Source organism: Balaenoptera ricei, chromosome 15 (genome assembly GCF_028023285.1).
Source record: "Balaenoptera ricei isolate mBalRic1 chromosome 15, mBalRic1.hap2, whole genome shotgun sequence".
NCBI classification, from domain to species: domain Eukaryota; kingdom Metazoa; phylum Chordata; class Mammalia; order Artiodactyla; family Balaenopteridae; genus Balaenoptera; species Balaenoptera ricei.
In genome coordinates, this window is record NC_082653.1 from 53,331,100 (window position 1) to 53,351,058 (window position 19,959).

The 19,959-nt window shown below is 48.9% G+C and overlaps 1 protein-coding gene and 1 long non-coding RNA gene across 2 annotated transcripts; one reads left to right on the top strand and one right to left on the bottom strand.

The window, feature by feature from the left end:
- The first annotated feature begins 283 nt into the window (after window positions 1–283).
- On the top strand, window positions 284–17,248 carry LOC132348503 (uncharacterized). Its single transcript, XR_009497483.1, has 4 exons — window positions 284–367; window positions 2,596–2,915; window positions 5,011–5,158; window positions 16,984–17,248. It is a non-coding gene; the product is annotated as an uncharacterized LOC132348503 (long non-coding RNA).
- ZSCAN32 (zinc finger and SCAN domain containing 32) lies at window positions 7,128–19,946 on the bottom strand. Its single transcript, XM_059896052.1, is given in 10 exon segments — window positions 7,128–7,956; window positions 7,958–8,693; window positions 9,793–9,947; window positions 9,949–10,284; window positions 11,677–11,686; window positions 13,631–13,733; window positions 14,053–14,147; window positions 16,295–16,460; window positions 17,775–18,325; window positions 19,807–19,946. Coding segments are annotated over 9 exon segments (2,085 nt in total). The 5' UTR covers window positions 18,138–18,325; window positions 19,807–19,946; the 3' UTR covers window positions 7,128–7,835.
- Between the last annotated feature and the right edge of the window lie 13 nt (window positions 19,947–19,959).

The window sequence follows — 19,959 nt, forward strand, 5'->3', positions numbered from 1 at the left end:
CTGGTACAAAGACCCTTCTAAGTAAGAGAAGCGGAAGCGCCTGTCAAGCAGAACAGCAGCAGTAACCAATAGGAGGGATTAACAAACGTCCAGATCCAGGGCCCCAGGTTTTCGAACAGCGTTATTGGTCCAGGTTATGACGCAAACGAGGAGCCCGTCTCCTCATTGGGGACGACTGCTGTCGATTAGCGGGGGGGCGGGGGGGGGGGCGGAACCGGCGGGGGGGGGGCGGAACCAGCTGGGGAGGGCTGTGCGTATCCCGCGGGGCTATTTTCCGGTTTAGCCCTTGCGCATTCGTCAGGCTTTCTGGAAGTCCCGGCCTGCCCTGCGGCAGCTTCAGGCCGCGGGCTCTGGGAAATTTGACCAGGTGGGTGAGTCGCGCGTTTGAGGCTGACTTTTCGCGGCGGGGCGGGCTGGAGGTCCGCGGCTCCGCCCTCTCCCCTGAGGCTCTCATGATGTCCTGGGTCGTGTGACCGTAAGACTCTCAGTGGCCGTGAGCCGGTGCCTCCTCCCTCTGTTTGGAGAGGCCTGGGAACATGGTAGGCTGGTGTACGGGACCTGTCACCCTTTGGGGTTCCTGTCCGCTCTCTTTCCCCGTGAAATGTGCTTTGAAAGGCTCAGAGCCTTTTACCCTTGTGCTTTACGCGAATCAAACACTGGTTCACCGAGGCCCTATCGCTTCCTTGTGCGCCCTTGTGCTGGGCGGTGAGGACGCGAACACAGCTCAGACATGCTCCTTGCCCTCAGAGAGCTCCCAAACTGTGGAGTAGATAAACCCGCAGAAACAAGTTCTGGTGTTAGGTGGAGTAAGAGAAGGCGCCCTGAGAAAGAGTTACAGACAGGGCCGAGGAGTTCAGAGCGTCAAGAAAGCGTCAAGAAGGTGGTGATGGTGCTGTTACCAATCCTCTTCCAGTGGGTTTTTTGTCTTCTTTGATGGACTCCACTCATTGAGAACATAAAATTTACCGTATTTCTAATTTCTAGGCTTAGGTGCTCTTCCTCCCTAGCTTGGGAGGAATGGAGATTGGCAGCCCCTGGTGTTCACTTTCTCTGGAAAGAATGAAATCAGGTCTTGGGAAAAGGTTAGAGGGCAAAGACACTATGGAAAGCAGAGAGCCTGTTCCATGATGTGGGACCAGTTCACCTGTGCTGGATTGTAGACCATGTGTAGGAGAGTGCGCAGTGAGACTGGAGGAGTAGGTTAGATCTAGAATGCCAGGGAGAGCCTTTGCAGGTTAGGATATCTTGGCTTATTTCAGTGGTATTAGGAAGTCTTGAAGGCTTTTGAGCAGAGCAGTTTACACAATTGAATTAGATTTGTAGAAAGTCAAGAAATCCAGATCTGCTCTGTAGGAAGACCAGGTAGACAGATGGAAGACTCTTGTACCAGCCTGGCCTAATGATGTGTCCCTGACCAGGGGTTCTCAACCAGGGAAGATTTTGACCCCCCAAAGATATTTGGCAAAATCTGGAGTAGTCTTGTCATGACTGACGGGTGCTCCTGACATCTAGTGGGTGGAGACAAGGGGTGCAGCTAAACATCCTACAATGCATAGGACACCCCCCCCCAACCCCCCGCCCCGACCCACACAGACAACAAAGACCTGTCTGGCCCCAAATGTCAATACTGTAGTGCTGAAGTTCAAGGGAATTCCCTGGAGGTCCAGCAGTTAGGACTCCACACTTCCACTGCAGGGGGCACGGGTTCGATCCCTGGTCGGGGAACTAAGATCTGCATGCCGCGCAGCGCGGCCAAAAAACAAAAACCTAAGCTTTAAAACAACAACAAAAAAATAGTGCTGAAGTTCAGAAATGCAACCCTAGAGAGATAGAAGTGGAAACGAAGGGGAGACAGATCTCAGAGACGTCTCAGCCAGAGACCAGTCTTTGCCTCCTTTCATATTCTTTACAATGCTTAAGTACTTTAAGCAGTCAATCAGGTCTAAAGACCCAGACTTCCTTGTCTTTTTTCACCCTTTCATTCCTTTGCAAAATATTTATTTTGCATGAGACACTATTCAAGGTGCTGTGATTCAGCAATGAACAAAACAAATTACCTTCTCTCCAAGAACCTTACATTCTTGTAGGGATGACAGACATGAAACCAATAAATATATGTCAAGTAGTGAGATATGCTATAAAGAAGTTCCTGTAAGATAGAGCTTCTGTTATTATCACCACAGACCATTTACTCTGCATCTTGTAAGTGCCAAGCACTGGCCAGATGCTTCACAAATAGCATTTCTAATCTTTTTCTCTATGCTGCAGGACTGGTATAGTTATGCTCAGATGAGAAAAAGAAGCTTAGAGAAGTTGAGTATTTTGCCCCACATCAGTTAATGAGGAGTTGAGCTGGCACTGGAAACTGGATCCACCTGACAGTCAAAGTCTGTGAGATTTCCATTAGGTAACACTGTCTGACTTGAATGGGAGAAAAAAAATCTATACCTTCTCACCCAAACTTAGCAAAGTGAAGTAGAAATGAAGTTCTTATTGGAGAGGCCCAGCTGGAAGTGATTCTCCACATTGTAGGAACTGCATTTGAGAACACATGAGCCTCAGTTGAATTCGTCTTCATTACTCACATTCTCTCAGGTGGCTGATGGCAGGTCCTGACATCTCAGAGAGGTTGGCAACTTGGAGGTCCCCCACCAGCTCTTCAGACTCTCATGTTATTGGCAACTGCTGGGCCTCACTCACAAGCTTTCAGCCAGCTCTGGGAGCTGTGCTTATGATGGCTGCAGCCCAAACTACATTCAACGAGAAGATCCTGGAGCTGAAGCAATTCCCGACACGTCTTCCTTTCTGCATGGGAAGATCCAAGCCTGGGTGAGGGGGCATCATCCAGGAAGCGTTGAGAAGGCAGTGACCTTGGTGCAGCATTTAGAGTGAGAACCCAGAAGACGAAGGCAATGGTGAGAAGGGGAGTAAGGAAAGAGAAATGGGATCAGGTTGGAGAGGGCCTGGGTTAGGGGACAGGCAGTTGGAACAAGGTGGAGAAACTTGATTTAGCTGCTGCTTCTCAAGCACTTGTTTGTTTTCCTGATTGGTGTCCATGCCAGCTTTTAAGAGAACAGATTTTCTTTCCCCTTTGAAGGAAGGAGGGTGGGTGGAGAGAGAGTTTGGACCCTCATCAATCACCGAGCTTTCAGTAGGTCTCAGCTGCCAAGAATAAAGGAAGGGAAGTATTTGTCCCTGTAGAACTCAGGCTTTCTCCTCTGCAGGTTATAATGACCTGAGCCACCTCTGTAAACGATAATCTTCTGGTTCTTGACATGCCTGTTGTAAGACAGAGGGATTGTAATGCTCAGCTAGCTGTGGGAACTTTGGTTACATCCTCAGTGTCTGGGTCACACCTCTCACAAAACAGATAAACAGAACTGGATTTCTGGTCAGGAGAGGGCCAGACTGGGACCTGCTGAGGACTGATAGTAATGCTGCAAGATACAACAGCACTGTGGGGCCCTGGGCAGGGGCTGCCCCAGACCTCCCAGCACTGCCCTGAGCACACAGGACTCAAGTGCTCTCTGCTGTTCTGCTCAGCCACACACATCACATTCCTCAATCAAGTTTCTAACTCTGGCTTTGCAGGCATCTCCGTTCCTATACTTTTCCTCCCTGGGCCCATATGATGATCTTTGGCGGGGGACGTAGGGTGTCCATTGATGGGGTTTATTTCCAGGTGATGGTGTTTGTGCTCCAAGAAGAGCCAGCAACCGGGGTTATGGCGGGGTGGGGGGGCGGCGGTTACCAGGCTTCTATTGGAGACCATGAAGCCCATCCTCAGGGGCTTTCCCAAGAGAAGAGGCAGAGCTATGCTCAGACCACTCAGACCCTGGGGCTTTAAAGAACAACCCACCTATTTGAAGAACAGAGTCTCAGGCTGGAAAGGGGAGAGGCAGGAAGAATCCAGGAATGAGAGGTTGTCCGTGCCTGTGCCATCCATCAGAGACGTGACCTTATCGTTCTGTCATGACCACAGTTGGGAGCAGGAAGCTAGTGATTTGGGACGCAGTTGTGGTTCTGAGGCAGCTCAGTTCCATATAGAGGCTTTGTCGTTCCCTCTGGTTCTCCCTTCAGAAAACCTCATTCCATGATAGCTCTTAGAAGGGTCATGTATGAATCAGGTCTAGGGGCTTACATGGTGACCTGCTGCCATACAAGGCAGAGGGCCGGATCTTAGTTTAGACCTATAAGACTCTGCCACTGTCAGGTGCGGCACTGGGGTCCTGACTCTCTTCTGTTCTGCCCAGCCACACGTACTGTGCCTCGATGGAAGGGGTACCTTTTGACCATCCTGTATAACAAGTGAGATCTCTGATGGGTCTCCTTTTCTGTCTTTTTAATGGGTTTCTTTTTGCTTTTTCTCACTTTTGGCTGTAAAAGTTTCTTAGGAACCATGTCTAATCTATACTGTGTAATAACTAGCTCTTAATCTTGTGCCAGGCACGACACCATGCCTGGGAGGTAGTTGCTGGTAATGGGTGTGACATGAAACCTCAACTGTGCCTTCCTCCTCCCCAGGAGGCTGGGCCTACGGCCCCTGCCACAACAGGGCTGCCCTGGTGGCATGAACATGTAGTATAAGGTCTGTGTTTGGAGGTTTCACAGAAATTGTTAGCCAGAAAGAGTGTTGAGAGTGAGAGTGAAAAATTAAAAGGTTTTGAAATTGATCTGACCCAGGTTCAAAATCCAGCTCTTTCACTTTAATCGCTATGCAAGTCACTTTAAACCTATGATAGCAGGTGTGCTATTGGGGCTACCAGGAAGACTTTACTTGCAAATCTCAGTAAATCCCCAATTTATCAAAAACTCCAGAAGTGCCACTAGAATGGCCAAGTGTACAGGGAATGCCCGAGCAGCTTCAGGACCACAGCTTTCTCCAGATGCCAGAACAGGGTGGCACAAGTTCAAAATCCTTCAGGCTAACTTCCATATCACAGGGAGTAGCCAGGTTAATTGCTAGTGTCCTGTGACCTGCACTCAATCCTTCTCTTTGTCTCTACCCAGAAGCCGAGCCGAGGACGAGCAGCAGGACTGCAAGGAGGCTGGGGCTGATGATGGTGAAAGCGAGGATTCGCCTGTGATGACGTCAGCGATGACATGGGCACAGTCTCACCCGGGACCCCAGCAGTCCTGGCTGTTCCCAAACTGACCGGTAAGGCAGTCCCTCACAGGAGAGGCAGACAAGAGGTGGCAAGAGGAAAGGAAGTCGGGTAGGAGGCCTGAGGGGCCCAGCTCTGGCTTTGGCTGTGACCACCCATCAGCCACCTTAGGCTGAGGAACCACAGCAGATGTGTGAAAAGGGAATGGTGTGCAGGCTTTGCGCTACTTCTCTGGGTTGTGAGAATATTTATTTGATCCTGTCTGTGGCAAGTGGTTAGCAGTCCTTGGAAAAAAGGCATGCTGTCAACTGAAAAACTGTATCAATGAGTTAAAATGTTTCAGTGAGGAAGGGATGTACAGACTATATGGAGAGCCCCAGTTTTAAACGTACAGGGGAAAACTGGCTTTTCAATGGATATCTGAAGGGCTGAAGCAAACCAGGAGTATAAGTTACACGTCAGAGGAAATGGATAGACTTGGGGGTGTTGCCTTTTGTACAACCTACTTCAAATGTATTCTCAAGTGGTTGGTGCAGTGATCAGGCTGATTTGTTAGTGGGACGTAGACACTAAGGTAACAGAGGTGTAACTGTAGGAAGCAGCGACCACACAGGGAGTAGGGGGAAAGGTTGGGTTTATCAGAACTTGGAAGCAGGTTGGGTTTATCAGAACTCGGAACTTAGAAGAGTGGCCCTGCGGAGCTGGAACTCAGATCTTGGGGTTTGGGGGCTGGGTGTGCTGCCTGACTTGTGCTGCATTTCTGAGGGGTCCAGTAAGGCTGGTTCTGGAAGGAAGATACAGTGTCTGTTTCGTTCACTGCTTTGTATTTGGCTTCTGTGTCATACCTGGTACTTTATAGGCAATCAAATGTTTCCTGAATGAATGAATAACTGGATGTATTCTCCAGTTCTTACTGTCTGCTCCAGACCCTCCCGAGAGGCTGACAGGCAAGGGCTGGGCGCTCTAGTACTCTGTGTTCTTTCTCCTGCCCAGCAGACTAGAGGATAAAGCAATTTGGATGATGGAGGCAATCTAAGAATGCAAGGAGTTCAACAGTTGCATCCCAGTTTCCCTGGTTACCGCAGACCCAGGGGTGGGAGGAGCCTGCCTGTGAGGCCTGGGTACCTGCGCTTCCTTAGTGATTCCATTGACTTTCACTGGCTCTCCTCACTTAACAAAGCCAGCTTCTTTGAGCTGGTGTACAAAGCCCTTCAGTAGTTGATCCACCCCGGGCTGTCCCCCTCTTCCCCACCATGATCTCCAGTGAAGTCAGGCTGTGCCCCAACAGGTCACATTCAAGCCCATCTCTTTGCCTTTGCCTGAGCTTTCCTAAGGTATCATTTTTTCCCCCTCTCTGTAGAGCAGAGGTAAGTATGTGACTCTGGGAACTGGCCTGCATAGCTTGTCCACTGGGCCATGTTCAAGGACCGTGTATGCAGAGAACTGCGGGATGGGCCAAGCGAGACTCAAGCTGAGGAAACACTGAAGTATATTTTTCTGTCCTGCCTTTGCTTCTCCTTTTCTAAATTAAATTTTTTTTGGCTTTGAGGTATACATTCTCCTTTGCTCATCTGTAATTCCTCAAGAAGGCTTAAAGCAGAGACCATGACACTTGCTTTTCAACAAAGCTTAGGCAAGGTACTGACAACTTGCATGCACAGGCCAAGAACCATGGACAACTTACCCATCTTTCACCACATTTTATCAGAGATTTCACAAAAGCTTAAACATCTATGCCTTGTTCTGGATCAGTAAGCTTTAATTTTGGCTCTTCATGCTCCTCACACCCACCCTTCTTTTCACCTATAGTCAGAACCGCCTGCAGCCCCTGTGTTTTCCTTACTCCCCAACCCAACTGTATTCCTTCTCTCCCCATTTCCTGTCCCTTATTCCTTCTCTGCATGTTCTACTGTCCCGAAGCAGGTTCTACCCTTGGATCCTCTTGAGGACCGTGCAGTCTTCTGCATGAGAATAAAGTTTCTAATGGAGAAAATTACAATCAAAGGCCAAAGAAGTAGAGGGAGAAACACCTTTATTGTCAACAGAAGCAGTAATGGTTATAAGCTTGTAGAAAGTGTTAACTATAAGAGACAATAAACCAGGAACTGGGGTGGAGGTGATGGTAAAATGAGGAATCTTACAAAGATTAACCTAGATGTTACCCTTGCTCTGAGATTACGTCACCAAGGGAAACAGATTTAATATTGCCCAGTGGCTTAACCTCTTCTTCCTTTCCTTTTTTCTTTCTTTGGTGGTGGCTGGATTACAGAGTAGTGATCTGCTCTGAAGTTAGCAGTAGTACCTAACACTAGGTGCCAGAGGTCAGTTGTTGGTTTAGAATACATCCAGGCTGTTAACTTCTAGATATGCTTCCCATGAGGGTGGAGAATTTCTTCTCTGACATGGCCCAGAAACAGTGCTCAGGCCACTAGCCCCCCCATTCTTTGTTGGGAACAGTCATACCCAGGTTTCCTGGCAGGAATTATGGATCCTGTAGCCTTGTTCCCTTCAAACAGAACTGAAATCAACAATGAGACAGGACCCAGGAGTCCCATGCAGAGCCAGAAAAAGCTCAGCATTCTTACCCTGATTCCTATTCCTGGACGTGGTTCTTAAGAATAAACCTATAGCTAAGCTGGGGATTGCCCAGTAGAACTCTCCACAAGCAGAAGGAAGCGCCGAGAAACACATGTTGACGTAAGGAATTGATCCGTCGGGTTTCTTCCATACTTATAGCACATGCCTTCCTTCCTGTGATATGGGAACCTCTTCTGTGTGCACCCCTTGATGGTGGATGAGGGCAGGGTTCTTAGTGAAGATTTTCTCACACTGAGAGCAGTGGTAAGGCTTTTCCCGTGTGGGTTTTCTGGTGGGCACTCAAGTGGGAGCCGTTGTTGAAGTTTTTCCCACACTGCCCGCACTTGTATGGGCTCTCCCCAGTGTGGACTCGCCGGTGAGCGCTGAACTGGGAGCTGTTGTTGAATCTCTTTGCACAGACAGTGCACTGATAAGGCTTCTCCCCCGTGTGGGTCCTCTGGTGGACAATGAGGCTGGAGCTCTGGTTGAAGCTTTTCCCACATTCCCCACACTGGTAGGGTCTCTCCCCTGTGTGAGTTCTTAGGTGGGCAGTGAGGTTGGAGCGCTCACTGAAGCCTTTCCCACACTCACTGCACTTGTGAGGCTTCTCTCCCGTGTGGATTCTCTGGTGTCGAACAAGATAAGAACTTCGGCTAAAGCTTTTCCCACATTCGTGACATTTAGAAGCTTTTTCCACTTTGGGGACTGGCTGGTGGTGAGAGGGAGAACTCTGAGAGCAGTTTCTCCCACACAGGAAATGTGTACAGGCCTTTTCCCCAGTACGAAGTCTCTGGTGACTCATCCTCTTCTGGGATGGGGGTTTCTCCTCACTCTCCCCTGGAGAACATCTTTGTTGCCTTTTTGACACTGGAGCACCTGCCCAGCCTCTTTTTAGCTCAGAGTGCCAAAAGACGTCACTGGACTTTCTCTGAAAAGGCTTGTTCATTTCTGCTTCCTCTGTATCATCCCATTTCCGATTCTCTTTTGTAATCCCGCTTTTGATCTCAATACCTGCAAGAACAGAAATACATCAGACTGTCGGGACTTCCCTGGTGGTGCAGCGGTTAGGAATCCGCCTGCCAATGCAGGGGACACGGGTTCGAGCCCTGGTCCAGTAAGATCCCACATGCCACGGAACAACTAAGCCTTTGTGCCACAACTACTGAGCCTGCGCTCTAGAGCCCACGAGCCACAACTACTGAGCCCGCGCGCCTAGAGCCTGTGCTCCGCAACAAGAGAACTACCGCAATGAGAAGCCCGTGCACCACAATGAAGAGTAGCCCCCGCTCGCCACAACTAGAGAAAGCCTGTGTACAGCAACAAAGACCCAACGCAGCCATAAATAAATAAATAAATAAATAAAAATTTTAAAAAAACTAAAAAGAAATACATCAGACTGTGGAGCAGGAAAACAATGGAATGAGGAAAGAATTACAACTAAACTACCTTTAAGAAGAAAAACTAATTGGAATTCTCATGTGATTCAGTCTTCTGCTAATTAAAAACCTAAGTTTTATTTTCCAATTGTAATATTTTTAAGCTCCAAATTCTATGATCACAGGTAAAATACCGAAAAACTCCATCCACCCACTTTGCTCCTATTGCACCTCTTTTTGGATGTTCTGACACAATGACAGAATGAGGCAAGGAGTCAAGCTCTTTGTCATCTCTCTCAGTTCTTGAATGGCCTGGCTTCTGGGAAGAGTAACAAAAGGCCACCCCGGGTTTAACCATCTCAAACAGGAAGAAGGCAAGTTGCTGGGCATCTGGGAAACCCAGGCTTAGATTTGAAAGGAGGGTCAATGCTGGAAAAGGAGAGAGAGTCTGGGCTGGAGACCTAACTGGCCATCTGTGGAAGCAAAGTAAGTGCAAATCCATGGGGAAAAATGACACGGACCCTGTGAAAGAGGCCAGCAAAGTAAAATCAGGGCTCTGAAGTGCAAAGGAAATAATCCTTAACCATGAAAACCAAGACTCTCTGGCCTATGTCAGGTCATACATCAAGATGATGACAAGGCCAGGAGCAGAATGGCTCTCTGGTGATGCTAGGCTAACGGCCCTAAGTGGACTTACCCATGCTTTGACCAAGAGTCAAAGCCAAGAGTCTTACCACGTCTGTTTGGGAACAGGTCTGGCAGGCCAACCCTCCTAACCGCCTGGCCAGGATCCCTGAAATCCTCTTCCTCCCAGTCCTCACCATCCACGGTGGTACATTCTCCAGCCTCTGTGGGCCCCCCATTCTGCTGACTCAGCTCTCTAGCCTCAACTTCCCTCTTGGCCAGGAACAGCACTGCTTGCCATAGTAGGTGCAGAGGCCCAGGGGCTGGAAAGGGCATCAGTTTCCTCGTAAAAGATACAAGGCTTAGGCACACAGCCTCTCCTCATGTTGTGGGAACTCGACTGCAGGCTTTTGAACTTGGCGCGATGCTGCTCTGGGGTCTGCAGAAAGCTTTGCTCCTGGAGTTGTTCCACCAAGGCCCTGGAGACCTGGCTGTTCTGCTGACGGGTCTGGAGTTTTTCATAAAACTGAGAATTACTGAGAATGGCCAGGAGTGTCTTGGTATCTTCATAGCCCCAGTGCACACTTGCTGCCAGGAGACAACTCAGTGATCAGAGCAGGGTGGACCGATACCACAGTGCAGGGTTTTAGCAGCCCAGGAAGCTACATCCTAGTCTCTCAAATTATGCCATGCTGGCTACTGTCATTCCTGGGGAGATCTCACTGTGGGCTTGTTCCTAAAGCAACAACTTCCAGTGAAATCCTCTCCAGCTGAGGAGGGTTTGTAGAGTCTTTACCAAAGCTTCTGCTTTTATTTCTCTTTATCCTGAATCCCACTAATTTCCCCTGAAAGATGATTCAGGATAAGCCTCGTGCTTGTCTGTCTCCAGGGTGGGAATCTCTGAGGGTGACTGGCCATATAAGAGGGCCTGGTGAACAGGTAAGACTTGGATGGAAGCAAAGATTCACAAGAGAGAAGATCGGATGATAGGATACTTCTGCTAAGTCCCACCTCTGATGTCTGAGTCCCTCCTGATCTGGCTCCTGTACATCTGTTTATATCTCTTGTCATCCCTGTGTATGCAAGAAACTGAATTACTGCAGGTAGTGTCCCAAGGTGAGAATAAGTAGTAAAGGTCTGGGAAGAGCAGTTCAGGAAGGCTGGTTTCTCAAGAACACTCAGCACAGGCCCCTCAGGGGCTGCCCATCTGGGCCGGTGGCTGAGGGCCATTTGTCTAGAGCCATCCCAGCAAATGCATTCTGATCACACCTGGTCATGATGCTCTGAAGGGCACGCAGCCTCTTCTCATCACTCTCTAGTCCACTCTGCTCTGAGCCACTGTCTTCTCGTGCCTGGATTACTGCAGTGGCCACCTACCTGGTCTTGACTCTCCTCTGGACCTCCTACAGTCTCTCTCAATCCAGCTGTCAAAGTGGGCCCCTCCTTTTCATTCAACTCAACTAACCTGTGTGAGTGCCAGCAGGCCAGTTTCTGAGAAATGCAACTGTCATATGACATGGACCCTGCCTTCAAGAAATCCACAGTCCTCCAAAGGTCTCCGTAACAAAACAGAGACACAAACACGTGTTTAAATAGAGTTAAGTGTCAAATAAATTGAAATTCTCAACGTGATCCTTTTAAAACTATTACTCCTCTGCTCAGAATCCTGCAAGGCTACCCCATTTCACACAGAAAAAGTCAGAGTCCTTACAAAGTCCTCTATGTAGGGCCTGAGGCCCTAGGTTAGTGCTTCTCAAAGTATCTGTGAAGAACCAGGTTTTTTGTTTTTCAAAATACATTGAATATGCAGTTAGATGGTGCAGCAATGTCAGATTGCTATAAAAGTTTCTAAACGCTTGCTCTCAATTTCACTCTCAGTAGTGCTGCCCCACGTGATCTGGTTCTGACCTCATTTATTACTCTCATCCCCTCTCAACCTGCACCAGGCACACTGGCCTCCTTGCCCAGGCTCCTCCGGCTCAGAGCCTTTGCACTGGTGATCCCCTCCGACTGTTACAGTCTCCCCAGAGAGCCACACACTTCACCCCTTCTCCTTCACATCTCTACTCTAATGTCATTTTCTCAGTGAGGACTACCCTGACAACCCAAATTAAAAATGCAACCCACCCTCTGTCCCCACATGCTCCATCACTCTTCTCCTGCCCCACTGCCCTGCAGCTACAATGGAACCTGATTCCCAGACTGCGATGACAGCTCTCTGAATCCACACAGCGGCACCAGCTGGGACATCACCCACCTTCCACGGAGAACACAGTGCTCCTTCCCCAGGCTGACATTAGCTTCGTTCTTTTATGTTCAGTTAACAAAATCTAGATATAACACCTACTCACACAATTTACTTCTTAGGTCACAGAAACACCCCAGGCTTTGGCTTTCCAATTTCACAACTCAGAAGAAAATCCCCTGGGTTACCAAGACAACATAATGGTTTAGGTACTGCTTTTCCCTGTGTGTAACCTGCAGGTGGCCGAGTGAATGGCTTTATGTTGGGTGTCCACTAGAGCCTTCATCCCAGCATTTCCCCAGCAGTGAGGGAACAGGAACAATCCTCAACTTACAGCTGGAAGGCAAGGCACAGAGTGGGGGCATGGTTTGCTTATAGGTGACAGTACCAGGACACGTGTGCTGAGAGGCCCTCACCCAAGTGGCTCTGGAGCTGGCTGTAGGTGTGGGGGCTCCAGTTTCCTGGACTGGCTGCTTCCTGTCAAATTTGTAGCTGTCTGAGCCCCCAACTGTGTCCTCGAGCCTCGCCTCTTTGCGCTTCCATGGCCCTTGGCTTGGCCCTTTGGCCTCAACAGCCCTGTCTGCCGAGCTCCTGGGAGAACTGGAGGAGCCCTGTAAGGCCGGCAGAGCTTCCTTCTCCTCCTGAAGGGCACAGGGTGCCTGGCTGCAGCAGGCTGCAGTCACTGGCCCAGAGGCTTCTGAACTGGTTCATGCTGCTCCAGAGTCTGGTGGAAACCTCGTTCACACAAGAACTCAGCGACTTCCCCGCATAGCTGGCTGCTCTGCTGGTGCTCCTGGAGTTCCTCATAAAACCGAGGCTGCTGAGAACAGACAGGAGAGTCCTGGTGTCCTCAGCCGCCCACAGTGGGCCAGCCTCTGTCCCATTTGCTGAGTCTGGCTCTTGTGCTTCACCCTTGATTTCTTCTTCCCTGTTTGCTGGTGTCTCATGGGCTTTCACTCTAGTCTCCCTCGTGGAAGTCTTAGGCCTTTTCCTTGTCCTGCAGCCCTGCATATCTGGGGTCCCTGCGTGTTCTCTGATCCAGCCCAGAATGTCCTTCCGACCATGAATGAGCAACCCTGCATGTGGAGACGCAGGGAGGCGACATCAAGGCTGCAGAGCATCTGTCTCTGAATCTGATGGTCGGGGAGGCTTCTCTGAGGAGGAGCAGCCCAGATGGGGCAAAACTGATTTGAAAAAAGGCAAGAGATTGGTCCAGAGACTCTGAAAAAGGGCTCCTGTTGCCTCCTGAAGGGCCTGGGCATAGAAGTAGACTGTCACGGTTGGAGTCTCTTGTCTTTCAGTCTCCTCTGCTCCCCAGGACCTATCACAGCTGTGTGTGTGAGCACAAGTTCACTCACCTCTCCCCTGTTCCCAGCACAGCCTGTGCCTCCCTAGCTGCTGTCTGTCTTCCCTCCCCCCTCATCCTCTGCCTCCCACATGCTCTGTCCCCACTGCCCCTGTCATGAGCCCGTGCTTTCCCTTCCTTCTATCCCTCTGTCCCTCTCTGTGTCTTCTTTTCTCTGTGTCTCTTGTCATCTCTCAGTATGTTCCTGTTCCTTCTTTCCCCCCACCCAACAGGCTCCCCACTGCCTCTCTGTCTCCTTTCCTCTTGGGTTCTTTTGGTCTGTCTCCAGACAACTGAACACATCCACTCTGGACCTAGAGGGAACGTGGATCCTTACCCAGCCAGGCGTTTCTGTCACTCTTCTGTGTAACATCCCTGTAGAGGGCCCTCTGTTCGGGGCCCAGGTGTATCTGCCCTTCCTGACAGAGGGATATGGCTCTGTCCTCACACGTGGCTCGTCCCTGTAACAACACCGGGGTCTGCTGCTACCGATAAAATAGTACTGCTCTAGCTTGGGGGGTGGGCAGAGACAGGACCACGGGTATCAGATCAGGGGCAAAGCAAGGCAGGGAGAGGTCAGGCCTCCAAGAGAAGGATCGGGATGGGTAAAGAGCCATATGATGATGTCAGTGGACAGAACAAGGAAACAACCCAAGAGAAACTCAATGGACCACGTAAAAATCTTTCCAGCATCTCCAGAAAAGAAGGGATTTTAGGCTGAGAGTGAGCGCAAGATGAAAGGGGAACTTAAAGAGATAAAAGATACCCACCATAGCTCACCTGGGCCCCAGCTATGTGGAGCACAGCACCCGTCTCCTGGTCTCCAAGACCCCTCCTCTGAGGAAGGTTCCTGGGAGCCTGCAGAGTAAGCCAGGCTAGGGGAGAAAACAGCCACTGTTAGAGGGTGGTCTCCACATAACAGCCACACAGCAGAGGTTGTGAGTGGGGTCCCCAGGCCAGCAGCCTCAGCAGCACTTGGGAGCTCATCAGAGATGCATATTCCTGGGCCCCACTGGGATATAATGAATCAGCAACTCTGGGGGTGAGGCCTGGGAATCTGTTTAACACTCCCTCAGGTGAGTCTGATGCATAGTCAAGTTTCAGGACCACTGCCACAGCCAATGGTCTGTGTGTTAAGAAATTCCTTTTACCAGATCCCTCCTGACATAATAGCTTTAAAAAAAGTTTTTTTCATTCTAAAGAAATATGTGCATAGTATATTTTTTAAAAATTTTAATAGAATACTTGGGAGCAAGGGGAGGGAATGTCTCATTGTCCAACCACTCAGAGATGACTATAATGCTCTTTTTTTTTTTTTTTTTTAAATTTATCTAGTTTTTGGCTGTGCTGGGTCTTCGTTGCTATGCGCAGGCTTTTCTCTAGTTGCAGCGAGTGGGGGCTACTCTTTGTTGTGGTGTGTGGGCTTCTCATTGCAGTGGCTTCTCTTGTTGTAGAGCACAGGCTCTAGGCGCATGGGCTCAGTAGTTGTGGCTTGCAGGCTCTAGAGCATAGGCTCAGTAGTTTTGGCGCACAGGCTTAGTTGCTCCACAGCAATGTGGGATCTTCCTGGACCCGTGGGCTGAAACCCGTGTCCCTTGCATTGGCAGGTGGATTCTTAACCACTGCGCCACCAGGGAAATCCCCTATAGTGCTCTTAAAAATACCACGGGAATTTGATTCTTTTTTTTTCAGACCAAGATAATACATTTTTTTCCAGATCCCCATTTTCAAGAATAGTACAAAGGAAATGGTACGTTTTGATGACTTATTAGTGGAACTTGACCCCTGGGGAGGTTTCACCACTTGGGAGCAGCCCACAGGTACGGTGAGCTGAGGTTGCAGAACATGGAACACAGTGAGTCCTGCCCCCTTTACTCAGACCCCAAAGCCTCAGAAATCACACACCAAAGAGCACAGATGTTCCCAAGGATTAAAAGTAAATAAATTCTAAATGACAAAGTTTTCTAACATATTGATAGTGTATTTACTTCACTTAAAAAATACAAAAGCAAATAAACTCTTAAGACTGTTTCTCATTTCATCAACAGAAGCTTGCCTTTTTAAACAGCATGAAGACACAGTGCTTTTCTTTAGGATCTGAGTTACATAAAGATGAGGTGGCTTTAAAATAATTACTTAGAAACCTGTAAGGGCAGCTTTGAATTACGCAGAAAAGGCAGCAGTGGCCTTTAGATAATCTAGAAATGTATGCAGCCAAAGTGCTTTACAGAAAGAGACTTATAAAGATAGAGCCTTGGTCTGTCTGCTCAATGGAATATTACTCAGCCCCAAAACCAAACCAAGTAGTGATACTTCATAGGCTGGAAACGTGATAAATGAGAGAGGCTAGAAACAAAAGGTCATATATTGTAGGATTCTATTTCTATGAAATGTTCAGAACAGGCAAATACAAAGAGAGAGAATGAGGAGCAACTGCTTAATGGGCATGGCATTTATTTTGGGGAGGATGGAAACTTTTGGAACGAGACAGAGGTGGTGATAGTACCACACTGTGACTGTACTAGATGCAAGTGAATGGTTCACTTGAGATGGCTAATTTTACATTAGGTGATGAATTTGAGATCAATTAAATTTAATTAAATTTTTAATTAACCTTTTTCTAAAAAATTAGGACAAATTTTTAAAAAAGCACTGGAAGAAAGGAAAAACTAATAGGAGAAATGTATTTTGGAAGAGATTAAGCTGGATGGAAGGGGGTTATGTCTTCAAGTTCATGAAGAACCGCTCTGTAGAAGGTGAGGTAATTATGCTCACCTTTAGTAACACCTGATTCAGAAGCAATAGAATTAAATTGTAATAAAAGAGAATTAAGCTAACAGATAAAGGATCTCCACCCACATTTTAAGTGCTAGTACCATCAACTATAATTTGAAATCTTGATTTTTGGTTGTATCGCAAAGGCATTTAATCTGGAACCCAGGGGCCAACTTGAGCTCAGACCTGCATTTCCAAGAGATGATTGTCCCTCACACCTTGGGGGAGGGCAGAGGCTTCTGCTTACCTTCTGACTGTCCCCACGGTCTCCGGGGTGAGCTCCGTGACCCCTTCACAGTCCATTCTTCTGGATGAACGCCCTGTTTCAGGTGGGATCTCAGTGATTCTCTGGCTGCTCCCAAGGAGGCCGTCTCCTCGATGGGCATTTTCAAGTCCTTCCCAGATTCCGGGACCTGAGAACAGACCCCATCATCTGTCACTACAAATTCCTGTGTAAAGTGACAGAGGAGAGGTACTGAGAGGCAGCTGGGGTATCACCTCCCTTACTGCTTCTCACCTCCACTTCCTGCTCTCCCCTTCACCCCCGATGGGTTTCAAATAGCCATTTTAACCCTTACATTCCTGTACTGTTTTCATTCACATTAAGAGTGTGATCCTGAAATGGTGGTGGACAATAAGGGAGAGATGGTCCACACAGAAATGGCAAGGGGAACGGGGACCAGGATGACTGTTAGCACAGAGGGATTCCTGCTCTGCTTAGGTCCCTTCTCCAAACTCTTAACTTCGTACATGTGCTCCACTGCCCTTCTCCATCCATCCTGGTTATTATTAACAGTCTCCAAACCATGGATATAAATTAACTTCCCCTGTTTCTAATGCATCACCACCATACTGCTCCCCCCTCCAAATTCTGTCAAAACCTCTCAATCCTATGAAATTTCACTGACACCCCCTTCGCCACTCTTCCTCCTACAGCTGGTGTGCACATCCGCCTCCTCGCAGGGAAACGCAAGCACGTCCTGATCCAGCCATGCAGACTCGGGCGCCAGCGGGCTGCTTCCTGCTCTGGCCACAGTCACATTCAGGCTGGCATTCCTCTGACCCACACTCCTCCGTTACTCGTTGCCTCTCCCAGATTTCTGACCTGGATTTCAGCCGCCTTCTTCCCACAGAATCTCCCACAACTGAAGCCTTCATGTTTCTTTTCCTTCTCCTGTGCCTTTCACACCCCGCTTCTCCCAAAATATACAAGACGTTACACTGAGTGGATCTCAGACCTAGTCCTTACCTCTACAAGTGGGTATTTTGTGAAACTCATCACTGTCCCAAACTGACCACTTAATTCAGGCAGCAAGGACCAGCTCTAATACGACTTTGTTTAGTGTACAACACATGGCACACTACTTCAAGGAACCTTCTAGCAAGAGAGATTAGATTTAAATTCACCACCATCTCTAATTTTCCTGACCTGCTGAGTGAAGGATTGTTGTCCTTTTCCTCGCCTTGTTTTGGAGAGTGTTATCTCACTTTAATTAGTGACTCCAGGGATTCAGTGAATATATGAATGTCTAAGTTATTTCACCAAATGAGAAATTCTTCCCATAGACCAAGGGCATAGGACCAAGGCAGGATAGCTAATACTTTCTGGGCAGCAGACAGCTTCTGGCATTTCTCAGCTAAGCGCCTCTCCAGTAACTGGATTCTTGTGCTCCTCACACCAACTTCTTCATGACTAAAACCACAAGGTTCTGACTGCCTTTTCTCACCTGCTGCCCAGGTGCTCTCTGTACATCCTCAACCAGAGCCACAGCTTCGTCACCATTTTCTGGACACTGCTCCCTCACCCAGCTCTGGATCTTTTCTGGCAAGATGGTCAGAAACTGCTCCAAAACCAGCAGCTCCAGGATTTGCTCTTTTGAGTGTGTCTTAGGCCTCAGCCACTGACAACAGAGTTCCCAGAGTTTGCTAAAAGCTTCATGTGGACCAGCTACCTCCTGGTAGCAGAACTGCCGGAAGCGCTGGCGGGAAGCTTCAGAGTCAGGGCCGTTGTTGTGCAGGGCTGATTTCTGTCCCTGTGTGGAATCCTTGCTTGGGGACGGGTGTGCCTGGGAACTCCTTATTGCAGCCATGGTTTGCTTCAACGAACTGGCTCACTGGTTGCCACTTCCATCCTGCAGATCAGATTCCATCTCTTTTCTTATCACTGGGAAGAGGGTCTCCTGGATACCAGTGAAAAGTGTGTCTTTCTGGAATCAGAGACATGAGCATTTCATAGACATGCAGACTCAGACGCACACTTGAAAAAGGCTCAGTGAGGCTGAAAAGAATGGAAAAAGACAGCATGAAACCATCCCATATTCCTCCACTCTAGTTCTTATGGTTTATTTCTATCCTTTTCCTTTACTCCCTCTTCAATCCAAGCCAAGTAGCCAAAGTACTAAAAATATCAAAAAACATAGTTTTCTCCCTAACCAAATTTCTGTGGATGAATTCCCCAAACTGTCCCTCAGTGTAGTCCAGCTGTTCCTTCTCGTGTTCCCCATGTGCCTGGGTCTTGTCCCTGCCCTCCCTACCCTCAGAGGCCTGGACCCAGCCTCCCAATTGCCACCTTTTCTTAAGGAGGGAAAAGTATTAATCTCTTTATCACTATCACACTCTCCTCCCTCCCACCACCACCACACACACAATGAGGATGAGAAATGATTGTTCTGGTTTGCTTTTATTTTCCAGCATTCCTTCCCACTTCTGACAACAGCATCTTCTCCCTTTATGAAAAGGCCCCTCTCTATTTCATTGTCTCTGGTGGGGCTGTTCATTACAGTACCCTTCCCCCAACCCCAGGAATGGGCAACTCACATAGGCTGGGCCTGTCAAAATTCTCTGGGATTTTACATACAGTTCGGGTGAAAAAAGTTGCGAATTTCCTGGAAATTGCTAAATTTGGTGGACGTAAGACTGGAGCTTTCTGCAGTTAATGTCCCACTCTCCATTCCATTCCTTCTCCAGAGGCCTGAGTCTCTTTTACAGGAGTAAAGAAATTACTTTTAAAAACATGGATTCAGGTTGCCTTTCTTCCAAAGTACTTAAACTGCCTTCACTTGTATTCTCTTTACATTTCCGTGAGGCAGGAGGGGCTAGAGATAGAGAAAGCAAAGGCATTACTGTGAACAGTCCTTTTGAACGAAAAAGGAGCATCACAGAGCATAGTTTCTCAGCAGCAAGGTCAGGACTAGAACCTGTACTCCTTGCCTTACACATTTTCATAAATCCCACACCTTCTCTGGTTGAAGAATAATTTAATGAGTGCTATCCTAGTTACATGCAGAAGGCGGAGCCTGCACTCCTCTTGACCCCTAATATCCCATTCATCGTTAATTTTAAAATACTCCTCTCTCAAATATGTGTTTCTCTCTGGCGATAACCCAAACACTCAGCAGAAAGCAGGATGAGGATGGGGAGTCGGGCAGATTCACTTTTCATTTGGCAAGGGTGCCCTGAGTACTCCAGTGCACTCGGTGCTAGGATTAGGTCCTGTGGCTGAAGTGGACTAGGAAACAAGTCCGCGGGCTCCCGCTCCCGTCTCCCGGGGGTGAGACGGGCAGGGCCACAGGCCGGAGAGAGTCCGCGCTGGGGCACAGGGATCGGGACAGCCCTAGCCGGCTCGGGTTGGCCGGGGCGAGGGGCCGCGGCACAGGAGGGTGACCGCCGAGCGTGCGAGGGGCGCCCTGACCTGGCCCAACTGCCTCTGAGACGACTGCCAGCAGCAAGCCGCCGGCCGCCAAGAAGCGGAGCACTCACCAGACGCACTCACTCGCGACCCTCCAAACTGGCTCGGCCGCCGGCCGCCAAGAAGCGGAGCACTCACCAGACGCACTCACTCGCGACCCTCCAAACTGGCTCGGCTGCCGGGCCGGAAGTCAGCACCGCGAGCCGCCGCGCGGATCCGCCCAC